The sequence below is a fragment of the Giraffa tippelskirchi genome, chromosome 7, assembly GCF_054371585.1.
Source record: "Giraffa tippelskirchi isolate mGirTip1 chromosome 7, T2T-mGirTip1v1.2.pri, whole genome shotgun sequence".
NCBI lineage: Eukaryota > Metazoa > Chordata > Mammalia > Artiodactyla > Giraffidae > Giraffa > Giraffa tippelskirchi.
In genome coordinates, this window is record NC_137281.1 from 4,217,430 (window position 1) to 4,233,394 (window position 15,965).

The 15,965-nt window shown below is 41.4% G+C and overlaps 1 protein-coding gene and 1 long non-coding RNA gene across 2 annotated transcripts in view; both read left to right on the forward strand.

Moving 5' to 3' along the window:
* The window catches only part of LOC145515076 (uncharacterized), a 61,480-nt gene that overhangs the window by 14,803 nt on the left and 30,712 nt on the right, over nucleotides 1-15,965 (forward strand). Inside the window, exons 6-7 of the mRNA XM_081514531.1 lie at nucleotides 466-558; nucleotides 6,133-8,035. Coding sequence (XP_081370657.1) covers nucleotides 466-558; nucleotides 6,133-8,035 — 1,996 coding nt within the window. The remainder of the gene's footprint in view (nucleotides 1-465; nucleotides 559-6,132; nucleotides 8,036-15,965) is intronic.
* Nucleotides 9,753-11,628, forward strand: LOC145515080 (uncharacterized). Its single transcript, XR_014060684.1, has 3 exons — nucleotides 9,753-9,863; nucleotides 9,952-10,089; nucleotides 10,869-11,628. It is a non-coding gene; the product is annotated as an uncharacterized LOC145515080 (long non-coding RNA).

Consider the following 15,965-nt stretch of genomic DNA (forward strand, 5'->3'; position numbering starts at 1 on the left):
CTTATCTACCCACTGGGATTTTGTTCCGTCATTTCTAAAATGTCTTCTGAAATTTTCTGCTTCCCACAGTAGTTTCAGATCTCTGCTTTCTAGGGGAAATGGGTATTTGTGAGTTTAGAAAGAAAGGCTTCATGAGGATTCATTATGCTGGTGATGTTTTTCTTCCTTCATGTACTCCGCCTCCTTCATTCTAGGTTAGTCATAATTGTAAAAGTTCTGTGGTATTAAATAGTTGCACCCTCTCTTAATTTCACTTTCACACTACTTACTTTTGCCTTAGTACTACTTGACCAGAATCTCAGGATCTGATTGTTTGTGTTTGTTAGTATTGTATAGCTACTTTGAATGAAGTATTTTGGAAAATTGTTTTCTAGAACAAAATACGTTCTCGTCTCACATGAATACATATTGGATTTGATACTGATGAATCTCTAACAACACAAATATTCCTTTCTCTGATAACAGGTCTTGTCTCTGAGCTGGACCTGGTCGCCTTTCTGGAGCAATTGAAGGATCCCAGGAATATGAGGAGAATGGAGACAACAGCCATTTTCCCAGGTAGGTATGAATGGATGGAGATGATGACCCAGATGAGAGGTCCAAGGAGCCGCGAGGAACTCATCCTTTGTCACATGGTTTTGGACGATTTGCTTCCATGGAAATGGTTTTCGAAAACCTGGGTTTGTGTCTGCTACTGTCATAGAAATGTATCACCTGCCCCATTCTGTCCCTTAAATCATTCATGAATTCATCTCCAGTGATAACTTTTCTCCATCACAGTGTGAACTAAAAGTCTCCTCTTGGCTTGTGACAAACTGCATCCATTCATTGCTCTTCGATTTCTTAGGGGCCCTAGGAAAACTCTGCCCATTTCTTAGTAACTGTATGACAGTCCTTTTAAAGTTTCTTTCTACCTCTAGACAGAAATGTGTGAGTGGAGTGGTAGGCAAAGTGCTAAACTTCTAGGAATACTGGGGACAGGTTTTTGTTCTCTGATGTATAATTTCCTATCCACTGGTAGCGACACATAAGACCTTCTAAAGAAATTACAAATTCAAGTAATTTTTCACTGCAGAAAGCAAAATCTTCTGAAAATGAAAGAATGCACATCTCACATTGTCTTCAAACGTTCTCCTTTCCTTGTACGTTTCTGCTGCTGCTGCTGCTAAGTTGCTTCAGTCGTTTCTGACTCTGTGCGACCCCATAGACGGCAGCCCACCAGGCTCCGCCGTCCCTGGGATTCTCCAGGCAAGAACACTGGAATGGGTTGCCATTTCCTTCTCCAGTGCATGAAAGGGAAAAGTGAAAATGAATTCGCTCAGTTGTGTCCGACTCTTCGTGTCCCCATGGACTGTAGCCTACCAGGCTCCTCCATCCATGGGATTTTCCAGGCAAGAGTACTGGAGTGAGGTGTCATCACCTTCTCTGTTTCCTTATATGATCTCATATCAAATATCTTTAGTGTATTTGCCCCAATTCTAGCATGCTAAACTACTTTATTATATTCTGTTACATCATAGAATTTTAAAATAAATTGACATAAATTCTTAGCACATTTTCCACTGTATTATTAATGGTTGATTCAAATTATGACAACTTTTAGATTATATAAAGAAATCTTTATTGAAATTTCTAATCGGAATATAGCTGTTTTACAATTTTGTAGTCCTATACAGCAAAGAGAATCAGTTATACATATCAGTCAGTTCAGTTCAGTCGCTCAGTCAAGTCTGACTCTGTGACCCCATGGTCTACAGCATGCCAGGCTTCCCTGACCATCACCAACTCCCAGAGCCTGCCCAAACTCATGTCCATCGAATCAGTGATGCCATCCAACCATCTCATCCTCTGTTGTCTCCTTCTCCTCCCATCTACAATCTTTCCCAGCATCAGGATCTTTTTCAGTGGGTCAGGTCTTCGCATGAAGTGGCCAAAGTATCAGAGCTTGAGCTTTAGCGTCAGTCCTTCCAATGAATATTCAGGACTGATTTCCTTTAGGATAGAGTGGTGTGATCTTCTTGCCGTCCAAAGGACTCTCAAGACAATAGTTCAAAAGCATCAATTCATCGGCACTCAGCTGTCTTATGGTCCAACTCTCACATCCACACATGACTACTGGAAAAACCATAGCTTTGACTAGACTGACCTTGGTCAGCAAAGTAATGTTTCTGTTTTTTAATATGCTGCCTAGGTTAGTCATAGCTTTTCTTCCAAGGAGCAAGCGTCTTTTCCTTTCATGGCTGTAGTCACCATCTACAGTGATTTTGGAGCCCAAAAAATAGTCTCTCACTGTTTCCACTGTTTCTCCCGCTGTTTGCCATGAAATGGTCTTACCGGTCCCATGATCTTTGTTTTTTGAATGTTGAGTTTGAAGGCAGCTTTTTCACCCTCTTCTTTCAGTTTCATCAAGAGACTCCTCAGTTCCTCTTTATTTTGATACAAGGTGGTGTCATCTGTATATCTGACATTACAGATATTTCTCCCTGAAATCTTGACTCCAATTTGTGCTTCATCCAACCTGGTATGTCACATGATGTACTGTGCATTTAAGTTAAATAAGCAAGGTGACAATATACAACCTTAATGTACTCCTTTCCCAATTTGGAATCAGTCCGTTGTCACATGTCCAGTTCTCACTATTGCGTCTTGCAATGCATACAGATTTCTCAGGAGGCAGATAAGGTGGTCTGGTGTTCCATCTCTTTAAGAATTTTCCACAGTTTCTTGTGATCCACACAATCAAAGGCTGTGGTCTAGTCAAGAAGGCAGATGTCGTTGATTTTCCAGAACTCTCTTGCTTTTTATATCATCCAAGGGATATTGGCAACTTGATCTCTGGTTCCTCTATCGCTTCTAAATCCAGCTTGAACATCTGGAAGCTCTCCGTTCCCCTACTGTTAAAGCCTCGCTTGGAGAATTTTGAGCCTTTGCTATTGTTTGAAATGAAGGAAATTGTATAGTAGTTTGAGTGTTCTTTGGCATTGCCTTTCTTTGTGATTGTAATGAAAACTAATCTTTTCCTGTCCTGAGGCCACTGCTGTGTTTTCCAAACTTGCTGACTTATCGACTGCAGAACTTTAGCATTATCATCTTTTAGGACTTGAAGTAGGTCAGCCGGAGTTCCATCACCTGCGCTAGCTTTGTTGTTCATCATGACTTCTAAGGCCGACTTGACTTTGGATGCTGGGATGTCTGTTACTAGGTGAGTGATGACACCATCGTAATTATTTTGGTCATTAACATCTTTTTTGTATAGTTCTTCCATGTATTCTTGCCAGCTTCTCTTAATGTCTTCTGCTTCTTTTTGGTGCATCCCGTTTCTGTCCTTTATTATTCCCATCTTTGCATGAAATATTCCTGGTACCTCTAATTTTCTCCAAGAGATCTCTAGTCTTTACCATTGTATTGATTTCCTTCCCATTTACGTCTCCACAGAGCAATGAGTAGAGTTTCCTCTTTCAATCATAGTTTTAAAGTCTGTCTTCTTATTTAATTTCTTAAAACTAGTACTTTATTAAGTTTATCTTATTTGTATTCCACTTCCTCGGACATTATCCTATGTTTCCTCAGTTTCTGATTCATTCTGTGTCTCTATCATTTATGATTTTTAGATTGAAACATCTAGTAGACCATTCTCAGAAACATTGTGGGAAGAAGTGGATTAAAGAATTATTAACTTGGGGCCCCTGGATCAGAGACCGTCAATATGAGGGTTAGGAAAATATGTTGCCTCAACAATTGAGGGACCACGCCCCTAAACAGCAGGAAGTAGTTATAGAATGAAATCGATGCCCCTTTCCCTTGGCAACATAATTCTCCTAAAAGAGAAATGGGGAATGAGAGAGTCATTTTCTAGGCAGGTTGATAAGAAGTCTAGGGGTCCCCAAGGAGAGACGGTTCTGGAGTTCTCAAGGAGGGAAAAAGGACAAAGTTTTTCTTTTCTCTCTACATTCCTTAGGATTATATAACAATAATGTATCCTGCCTGAGGACAGTCTCTGGATTAAACTTTCTGGCTAATTCTGTTATCTTAAAATGTAAATTATGGGAGTAGGTCTGTCTTTACAAGGATTATATAACAATAATATATCCTGCTGAGGACAGTTTCTGGATTAAACCTGCCTAATCCTGTTATCTTAGAGTATATAACTCCACTGCTAACACTAGCAAGGGGGTACTCTTTCTGCCCCCTTCTGATGCCTATGTCAGAAGCTTTCTCTATCCCTTTTATACTTTAATAAACTTTATTATAGACACACAAAAAATAATTATTAGACACCTAGGATTTGTGAAAATGTTTGAAGTCTCTACTTAAGATGACTAAAAGCAAGAAGTAATCATTAGATTGCCTAACTCCTCTTCATTTCGTGGTCCTTGTAGGTTTTTATCTTGCTTCTTCCTCTAGACCCTATTTCTTTGCCATCTCATTTTGTCCAGCTTTCTATTTGTGATCTCTGTGTTGAAGGCTACAGGAGCCTAGTTAGACTTCCTTCTGGTGTCTGCCCCTTGGTGGGTGAGGTTGGTCCAGAGGTTTGTGCCATTATCCTCTTGATCTGTGCTTTGATTGCTGTTAACTGTGCCCAGAGCCTGCCGTGGATATTCAGGGCTGTTTCCCCATTGTTCTGTAGTTGTTACTGCCCTCTCTCTGGTGGTGCCTGCTCCCTGCTTGGTGGAATAGAGCCCCCAGATCTGATTCTTACCTGTGATTCTGTTCTGTGCTGCCAGGCTGGTGGGACTGGAGCACACCCACTGGGAGAGAAGTCTCTGAGTATTACTCCTCTGGCGATGTTCACCTCGAGACCTGCTCTGGTGCCCCCTCTCATGTGTTCTGCGACCTCTCATGTGATGTGGTATTGGCACTGCTCTGACCAACCTGAACCATCGGCCTGATGGCACATGGCCTTGGTGTCTCTCAGATGTTGTTTTCACAAGGTCATCACATAGATTCAGAGAAGTCAGGTCCTGGGATAGCAGTCAACCTGGAGCTGGACCTGCTGTGGTGCTCCGGGGCAGCTCAGGCTCTGTCCTGGCCCCGGCCCCTTGTGTAGGAGCCCACAGAGTGTACAGCTGCTAAAGCTACACCAGCCCTGACTGGGACAGCCCTGGTCGTTGATTCACATACTCTGTAGGGGCTGAGGTTCTAAAGCTGGTCGTGGATGTAAGACCATGGCTTGTGTTGCTGCAAGGAGAGGTTTCCGCTTTTCTTCCTTATCCCTGGGGTTCAGCGGTGCTTTCAGCTCCATCTGTGCATGTGGCCAGCTCACAGGTGTGTGCTCCTGAGACTGCCCCAGAGCCCAGGAGTCTGCTGATTGTGGAGGAGGTCGATGGGGAGGCCATGGCTGGGGGATCAAAAGACCTACATGGGTGGAGTTCTCCGTAGTCCTGCCGAGGAGTGGCCGGCATAAGGGACAAGCGATGCAATGGGCTCCTTCTTTGGCCATCACTCACCAACGGCACTCTGCTCAATGGTGGTTCAGGCTTCACCTCAAGCATTCCTGTTTGCAGAGCTCTTCCCACACTCCCATCCCTTCAGGATGTCTCCTCATAGCCAACAGCAGTCCTCTGCCTGGGTCTGCCCTCCAGACTCCACATTCTGGCACCCACCCTTGCCTGCAGTGGTGGACATGCCTCTCAGGCTGGGTGGGCAGGGCTGGGGTCAGCAGTCTGTGTACAGGTCACACCCTGTCCTGCACACTGGTTGCCGTGGTCTCCCCACAGAGAATGAGGCTCTCCTTCTGTCCAAACTGAGCTCCCCCAGTGAGGGGCTTCCCTGGATATGGGGACCGCTCCTCCCTTTCATCTCCCCGAAGGGTTGCAGGCCCCAACTCACTTCCTCTCCTCTTCCTGTTCCTTCTTTCATTTGTCCTACCTGGCTCAGCAGGAATCTTTCTTGTCCTTTCAGATTTCCAAGGGCCTCTGCTAGTGTTCAGCCGGGTTCTGTGAGAATTGTTCCATTTCTCATTCATTTGTGGAGAGAGAGATGATCTCCACATCTGCCTAAGCCTCTACCATCTTGATCCTTCTGTCTCTATTGTATTTTTAAACTAGCTAATGGTCATCAATTTTCTCTAAATCTTTAAAGATATTCACTGAGAATAGCAGGTAAAATTACTTGCTATTTGTCATCTTTCAGCTACGACTCCACAAGATACCCAGGATTTGATGCCGAAGAATCCAGCGTTAGAAGATGTATTTCCAAAACCAAATCTAGGAATATATCAAATATTTCACCACAGAAACTTAAATTTAATGAAAGGCTGGGAATATACGAGAGTATATGAAAGATGGAGAGGATGTTTATATGGACATAAAGAAATGGAGACAGTTAGAGATAATGCTAATATTACTGCAAAAAGAAATGAGCAACGTGAGTCAAATTGGGAAAAACACCAATTTCAGTCTTCAACATCTGCCGAGAAGTGTAAGAGTTCAAGAAAAGATTTCCATTGTTTTTTCAAACATACATATTCTCTGAAAGGAAACGTGGAAAATCTGGAAGGTAATCTCATCTCTACTGCCAATACTCATTCAGAAAATACTGAATGTAGCTTTCGACTAAACATACATTCAAGCATGTCTGAACACGTACAATTTAACAATGAGGGGGGAAACTCACAATCTAATCAATTTGAGGGATCTATGAGCAGGGGATCATTATTCTTCCCCCAACAGATATTTTCTCTCCATTCCAAGATGTGTAATGTTAATGATCATGGAAGAGACATAATCCAACCATCATTGTTCAAAACCGATTGTGATGTGGTTAATACACAACAGCTCTCCATGTGTAATAAGATGAGTCAGACCTTAAGTAAGAGCTCCAGCTCCAATGATTACAAGAGTATTTATGGTGGAGTGAGAGGGTATTCAGGCAATGAAACTGGGTGTATGGTTGACGGAGACTCAAACCTTATGAAACATCAGGGACCCGAATCTTCAAACAAGGAATCTAAAAGTAATAAATGTAGAAATACCTTTTATCAAATGTCAGGTTTTTCTCTAGATAAGAGGACTTGTACTGGAGAGAGGACTTGTACTGAACATGATAAGGTGTCTAATCAGTCTTCAAAACTTACTCCACAGCAGACTGTTCAGAACCCACAGAAAGAATACAAGTGTAATACATGTGCGAAAGTCTTTAGTTGGTCATCCAGTCTAAGTAAACATAGGAAAATTCATAAGGAAAGGAAACCTTTCAAATGTACAGAATGTAGCAAAGCATTTAACCTTCACTCAGATCTTACACAACATCAGCGAATTCACACTGGAGAGAAACCTTATAAATGTACAGAATGTGGCAAAGCCTTTGATCACAACTCAGCATTTTCTCGACATCAGCGAATTCACACTGGAGAGAAACCTTATAAATGTACAGAATGTGGCAAAGCCTTTAATCTCAACTCAACACTTTCTCGACATCAGCGAATTCACACTGGAGAGAAACCTTATAAATGTACAGAATGTGGCAAACCCTTTACTTGCAACTCATATCTTATTAAACATCAGCGAGTTCATTCTGGGGAGAGATGTTATCAGTGTACAGAGTGTGGCCAAAGCTTTATTTGTCGTTCACATTTAATTGTACATCATCGAGTCCATACTGGGGAGAAGCCTTATATATGTAAAGAATGTAACAAAGCCTTTCATCGTTGCTCAGCTCTTACTCGACATCATCGAATCCATACTGGGGAGAAACCGTACAAATGTAAAGAATGTGGCAAAGCCTTTATTTCGAGTTCGGCCCTTACTGAACATCACCAAATTCATACCGGGAATAAACGTTATAAATGTATAGAATGCGGAACGGCCTTTATTAAGCATTCTAGTCTTACTCAACATCAGCGAGTGCATACTGGGGAGAGACCATATAAATGTACTGAATGTGGCAAAGCCTTTGGTTACAACTCAACGCTTACTAAACATCGGCAAATTCATACTGGAGAGAGACCTTATAAATGTACAGAATGTGGCAAAGCCTTTGGTCAGAGTGCTTATCTCACTAAACATTTGAGAACACACACTGGAAAGAAACCCTAGTAATGGAACAAGTGATGAAAGAGGTTTGCCCTAAACATGCATCAGAAAACACAAGAGTTTATACAAGAAACCAATGGAAATGATGTAATAAGTATGTAGAAAAGTATTTAATCACAAGTTAAATCGAAAAAAATATCAGAGATTGCATACTAGAAGGCATTTCATCAGTCTTGTTTTCAGAAGTTTCTCTGAAGCAGAATGACTGTAGGGAGTACTCCATAATTAAAACCCATAGAAAATGGATATATTAGCATGAATCGTGAGATGAAGGTTGATGGTTAGAAAGTTATAATTCTTAGCAATGTATGTATGCTTGTTTATATTGTTGTGATTTGAGATTCTTTGAAGTGAAGGTAATTCAAGACTCAATCCATACTAAGCTTTGTTTCTAGTGTGTTTGCAAACATAGATTTTTGATGGTTTATTAAAGATTAGCCTTTTAATATTGTGTTGCAACCATTTGTATCTATTCTCCATTAGCAGATGAAGGATACCATAATGTAAAATAGACAATGACCATCTAAATGCAGGTGTTTGGCATTGATGTGAAAAATTTCTGAGTTGCCATGATGTAAGTGATCATTTAATCTTTCCGTGTAGTAAAGTAAGACAGAAGTTGGTTCTAAGGTTTCTGTAGTAATATCCTTGATTTGTAAGCAGAACACAATGACAGTTCACTGTGGTATTGATGTATCCTTATAATATCAACACAAGTCATGATTATTACTTGACATTGTTGAAATAAAGACAGCTTCTGTGATAACCTATAAACGTATTAGAAACTCTTCCTAGAAAACGCATGGAATTAGTGTATACCATGCTTGCTGAGTGCTTCCTAGGCTTTGTTTGGTAAGCCGTAGAAGTCACGAATCTCACATCCTTGTATCAAAAAATGGATATTGTTGACAGTTTCCCTAAACTGCTCCATGATGTTGCTGCCTCAGCATCTGTCTGTGGAGCAGGCAGCCTGCAGTTCCTTGAACTCACACCAGCCAGTCCTGTGAGCACCTCCACTATATGACCTTCCTTGAGATCAGCAGTCTTGCTGAACCCCGGGGTCTACTTCACAGGCCCCCCTTCAAAGACACCCTCACAGTGCTCACCAGAATCGTTGTTTTGGTTTGAATGGATTAATTCACACCCAGCCTAGGGATCCCAAAGCACCTCACCCAGGGTAACTTCTAAAGGCTGAACAGCAAGTACTGGTGTTTTCTCAGCCTGATTCTAGCTTTGACCTCTCTCAGAAATTCCTGCCCTAAATCCTCCCCTACAGAGACATCTTAGGTGTGGTGACTGTGAGGCTTTGAGCTCAGGACTCCTGAACGTTGATTTTGGGGAAGAAACATCAGGAAAAAACGGGATTTGCTGATGACTCCTTTCCCGACTCCACTGTAGACCTGCAGACTCATACCTTCTTGGAGTGGAGACCTCACCACCAGGGATTTGTATTCATTGAAATGCTTCAGAAAGAATCTTTAGCCAAGTGGTTTCCATCTGGTTTCCCATCTGGATCATGTGACCAGTGTCAGGAAATGACCTCACCGATTCCCTCCCAGCAGAGTTCTGTGTCGGTCCTGTGGGAGCATCAGTGTGGTGTGTAGGAAGCTCTCCAGGGGATTCTAAGGAGAGGCCCAGGTTAAGGACGTGGCTCCTGGTCCCTTTGTGAGAGCTGAGTCCCTGCATCAGTCCAGGAGAGGCCACAGGGTTGGTCTAGCTGGATTTGGACCAGGGAAGTCAGTCAGCTCACATCGTCTGTGTGAGCAGAGCGTTAGGAGCTCGCTATGGGGAGAGAACAATCAAGAAATTAGTTCAGAGGCTGGTCTCCAGGTAGGAATTGATTGTTCCTGAATCTCTCCTGAGACAGAGGACAGGAGAGGTCGGTCTTCTCAGCTTTTCAAGGTCCTTCTCTCTGTAGGAGCGGTGGTTGAAGGTTAAAGGTCTGTGTTGATGCCCTCAAAGGTATTTTCTCAAAACTCAGAAGTGCGTTTGCAGTGTAGCATCCCCAGAGAAGACAGAGCAGGAGGAAGAAGAGGAGGGAATGGCAGCTTCTCAGGTAAATGTCCTCTCCTGGGGCTTGGGCTGTGTCTGCTTTTCCACCTGAAATGCCTGAATGAGAATATGCAAGCCTTTAGCTCTCCGCTCCTAATTTTTCTTCCCAGGCATGTTACCATCTTATTTTTTTCCCATTTCTTCTTATAATAGTGAAGACCAGCCCTTTAGACTACTTCCTTGTGTCCCAGGGCCCTTTCTCCGTTGTCTGCATCCTCGCTTTGTGTGGAGCATGATGAATTCTCAACATGAATCAGCGACTTTCAACTGTTGAAAATATTCTTTTTGTGAGAGATCAGCATGGGGAGTCACTCCTATTCTAACTCCCACTGGAATGTGGTTTGCTGTTGGGATTTTAGGGACTTTGGGAAATGCAGTGATGACTTAGCACCTGGATGCAATTTAGATATTTAAAACAGAGTTTGACCAACTCCCTACTGTCCATGGGATTTTCCAGGCAAGAATTCTTCAGTGGGTTGCCATTTCCTCCTCCCGGGGATTCTCCCCACCCCGAGACTGAAGCCGCATCTCCAGCATTGGCAGGCAGATTCTTTACCCCTGAGCCAGCTGGGAAGCTGAGTGAATCAACTCAGTGGTCCAGAGTTTTTCAGAAAATTTTCAGAAGTGAAAACTACAGACACTGTCCTTCACATTGCTAAGACTTACTAGTTAAATGCATTATTAGGATACTAAACAGGGGAAGTATATGTGAAATGAAATTTACAGAAAATTGACATTTTTAAATGTTAGATTTCTAAGTTATAATTTCCTTGTTAATTCCAGAATGCCCAGGCAGTGATAGTGCGTCTTTCATGTGATTCATTTACACCATGACATCTGATGCCCACTGGTTCTGGAGACGTCTCTCTGACATCATGAGGCTATGAAGTTCATACTTCTTTCCTCTCTCTTTAAACACGGTTGTGGAAAAAAGGAATAAGGAAAGTGTGGAAATGCTCATAGTTAATGGAGAAACTCCCCATCTTCTTGGTTTGTCTTTGCTTCTGAGAATGAATGCTCATTGTGTTGATTATAGATCCTGGGTTTTCGGGGTAGGCGTGTTCATCACTCAAGCCCAGGTGTGATGTTTCCAGAACACTCCACGCTCAAATCACAGACATAATCTTTTTACTGCATTTTTGTATTTTCTCAAAATATTCACAACAATCATAATGGTGCTAATCTTTTTCCACTGTTGAAAGATAAAGCTCAACACAAATGATACAGATTCTGAAGAAAGAAAAGCTTTAGAACCAAGAGTCCTAATTTATCTTATACTGCTGTGTATGTTTCCACCCTAAATGTATCTAAAATGTACAAAGATTATCATCCAGACGTAGATGTATATATATTACCCCTTTAAAAATAATCTTGATTGTATTGACATGAAAACCTCTAATACTCTTAGTAAGTATAATCTCATTTTAATGTATCCCTGTGTGCAGAAAAATGTTGAAATTTTTTGATTGATTTTTTTTTCTTGTTTTGTTATTCTCTCAAGTTATACTAAGTTCTTTGAAAAAATACACTGATTTATTTGTTTGGCTCGGTTGTGTCTTAGTTGTAGCAGGCAGGATCTTAGAGCCGTGTGGGAGATTTTGTTAACACTGGATAACTTGAGCTGTGGGATGTGGGATCTTTTTCTCTAAGCAGGTATTGAACCCATCCCCCTGCCTTGGGAGCTGAGAGTCTTAGTCCTGGACCACCGCCAAAGTCCCTCAAAAACTTCTTTAAACTTTCACTAGTGTTGTCTCTGTGTATTTGTGTTTTATTAGTTCAATTCTAGGTCACACACACTGAAGCAAAATTCAAGCTCTGTCATTTAATGAATATTTGACAAAATATTTGCAAAAAGGTGGAAATGTAATGGTGTTGATTTTATATTATTTATGTGGTGCATTCAACACTAAAAACTCTTAGAAAGACATATAATATATACTAAATAATTCAAAGGATTGTTGCTGCCCTGGGTACTATTCTATCAGACCTCTCAAATTTCCAAAACACTTAAAGTTCAATGTTTAAGTATGAATCTTTACTTTACTATTCTACTTCTTTGCTGCTCAAAATGGCTATGTATGGGGCAGGTTTCTTCACATTACTACTTAAAATAAGCTTGTTAAAAATGTGGAGCACTGGCCGCGCCCCAGAACACTTCAATCATAATATGCTTTTTAAAAATATCTGTTTTCTTCATAGACAATTTATCCTGTGTCACAGGCGTACGACACTCGAAAATTAATATGCCAATGTTGATCTGATCATTGTATTATTTCTCTTCCACACCACAATAGTTTGTGTAATGCTTTGTGGATCATATCTCATCCTCTTTGCTTGGGGTAGAAATATGGTGGAAAATATTACTGTGTAAAAATGTTATTCTGTAATATCAGCCACACCACTAATCACAACCAAGTCTCTGAACATGCTGTTTTCATCTTGGGTCACATTAGGAAGTCTTCCCACAGCCACATGGCGTCTGTCCTTTGTATTTCAGGGACAGCTGACATTCCAGAATGTGGCCAGAGATTTCACTTAAGAGCAGTGGGAATGCCTGGACGTTGGTCAGCAGGAATTGTACGTGGACGTGATGGTAGAGAACTATAGGAACCTGGCCCCCTTGGGTGAGGAGGACTTCCTTCCAGAATCCCTTATCTACTGTCAGGGTTTTGATTATTTTGTTCTAGACTGTCTCCTGAAATCGTCCTACAATAATTTCAGGTCCTTGCTTTCTAGGCACAAATTGGTATTTGTGATATTTGGAAGACAGATTTCATGAGTCATTATGATTCTAAGCTACTTCTTCCTTGATGTAATCTGTTGCCTTCATTCTTTTTTGTTGTTTGTTTACTTTTTAATTGAAGGATAATTGCTTTACAGAATTTTGTTGTTTTCTGTCAAACCTAAACATGAAACAGCCCTAGTTATACATGTATCCCCCCCGTTTTGCATCTCCCTCCCATCTCCCTCCCCATCCCACTCTCTGTGCCATTTGAGTTTCCTGACACGCACAGGAAATTCCCTTTGGATATCTATTTTACATGTGGTAATGTAAGTTTCCATGTTACTCTCTCCATACATCTCACCCTCTCCTCCCCTCTCCCGACATCCATAAGTCTATTATCTTTGTTTCTACATTGCTGTCCTGCAAGTAAATTCTTCAGTACCATTTTTCTAAATTCAGTATATATGCATTAGTATATGATATTTCTATTTCTCTTTCTGACTTCACTCTGTATAACAGGCTGTAGGTTCATCGACCTCATTAGAACTGACTCAAATTCGTTCCTTTTTATGGCTGAGTAATATTCCATTATGTATATATACCACTACTTCTTTTGCCTTTATTCTTGTTGTTTGTTATTCAGTGGCTAAGTTGTATGGAACTCGTGAATCCCATGGAATGCAGCAAGCCAGGCTTCCCTATCCTTCGTCAGTGCCCGGAATTTGCTCAAACTCATCTCCGTTGAGTCAACAAAACTATTCAACCACCTCACCCTCTGCCACTCCCTTCTGCTTTTGCTGTCAATCTTTCCCAGCATCAGAATCTTGCCAATGAGTTGGTTGAGCACACAAGGAGACCAACGTATTGCAGCTTCAGCCTCACCATCAGTCCTTCCAGTGAATATTCAGGATTGATTTCCTTATGGTTGACTTGTTTCAGTTTCTTGAGTCCAAAGGTCTTTTAAGAGCCTTCTCCTGCACCACAATTTGAGCTATCAATACTTCAGCGCTCAGACTTCTTTATGGTCCAACTATCACATCCGTATGTGACTACAAGAAAAACCATAGCTTTGGCCATATTGACGTTTGTGTGCAAAGTGATATCCTGCTTTTGAATACGCTGTCTAGGTTGGTCATAGCTTTTATTCAACAGGCAAGTGTCTGTGCATTTCATGGCTGAAATCACCATATGCAGTGATTTTGAAGCCGTCCTAAAGTCTGTCACTGTTTCCGTTTCCCACATCTATTTAAATTAAGTAATGAAGGGAGGTTATGGCCAACCTAGATAGCATATTGAAAAGCAGAGACATTACTTTGCCAACAAAGGTCCGTCTAGTGAAGGCTATGGTTTTTCCAGTGGTCATGTATGGATGTGAGAGTTGGACAGTGAAGAAAGCTGAGCGCCGAAGAATTGATGCTTTTGAACTGTAGTGTTGGAGAAGACTCTTTGGACTGCAAGGAGATCCAACCAGTCCATCCTAAAGGAGATCAGTCCTGGGTGTTCATTGGAAGGACTGATGTTGAAGCTGAAACTCCAGTGCTTTGGCCACCTCATGCAAAGAGCTGACTCATTGGAAAAGACCCTAATGCTGGGAAGGATTGGGGGAAGGAGGTGAAGGGGACGACAGAGGATGAGATGGTTGGATGACATCACCGACTCAATGGACAGGGGTTTGGGTAAACTCCGAGAGTTGGTGATGGACAGGGAGGCCTGGCGTGCTGTGATTCTTGGGGTCACAAAGAGTCGAACACGACTCAGCGACTGAACTAAACTGAATGGGACTAAATGCCATGATCTTAGTTTTATGAATGTTGAGTTTTCTGCCAGCTTCTTTCACTCTCCTCTTTAACCCCCAGTAGAGCCTCTTTAGTTCCTCTTCTCTTTCTGTCACTAGTGTGGTATCATGTGCATATCTGAGACTGTTGACATGTCTCCTGGCAATCCTGATTCCAGGTTCTACTTCCTCCAGCATGGCATTTGCATAATGTACTCTGCATAGAAGTTAAATAAGCAGGGTGACAGTATACAGCTTTGAGGTCTTCCTTTCCCTATTTGAAACCAGTCCATTGTTCACTGTTTCCTTCTAACTGTTGCCTCATGACCTGCATATCCTTCATTCTGGACTAGCGGTGATTCTATCAATTCTCTGGCATAAAATAGTGCCAACCTCCTCTTGAAATCAGATTTCCTCTACCTGCTTTGACCTCAGTAGAGCTTGAGTACAATTCCAGAATCTGATTTTCATGCATTTGTATTTTAAAGGTGCTTTCCATAAAGTCTTTGGGGAAATCCTTTTCTTGGCTATTTTAACTTTCTACCTTAACTTCTCTTCTTACCTTAACACATACTGGATTGAAAACAGACGAATCACCACCAAAACACATATTGCTTTTTCTGATGAACATGTCTTATAAGCTGGACCTGGTCGCTTTTCAGGATCAAGTGGAGATCATTAACTGTAAATAAAATGGAGAAAACAGCAATACACACAGGTACATGTCAGTGCATGAAGCAGATGACTCACATGAAAGGGACGAGTATCATGGAGGAAGCAATACTTTGTCATGTGGTTTGGGAAGATCTTCTTCAACGGAAATGATTTTGGATTAGCCTTGGTTTATTTCGGTCACTATCATAGAGGGTCATCTCTTGACCCACTCTTGATTCTTTTTATCATTTATGTGTTTCTCTCTAGTGATTAATTTTCACTTTCCCAGTGAGGACAAGAATTCTTGTCTTAGCCTGGGACAAATGGCATGACCTGATGGCTCCTCCATTGAGCCATTGAGGTGGTTCCAATAAAAACTGTGTGGATTTCTGAGTAACTATTTTAAGCCCTTTTAAATCTTCTGATTCTCTCACTAGTCAGAAGTGTGTCGGAGGAGTCGTGAACAAACTGCCAAACTTCTGGGAATACTGGGGACAGATATTTGGTTTCTACCCTATAATTTCCAATCCTTGGAAACTACACGTATGATCCGATAAATTGCATCCTCAAGTTCTTTCTTCACTGCTTAAGACACTTCCCTTAAATGAGCAAATGCAATCCTGAATTTTACTTCAAAGTTTCTCTTTTTTTTAGATGAACTAACATTAAATCTCTTAAGTACATTTACCCTAGTTCCTCAATGATAAAATACTCTGAAGAGTCTTCT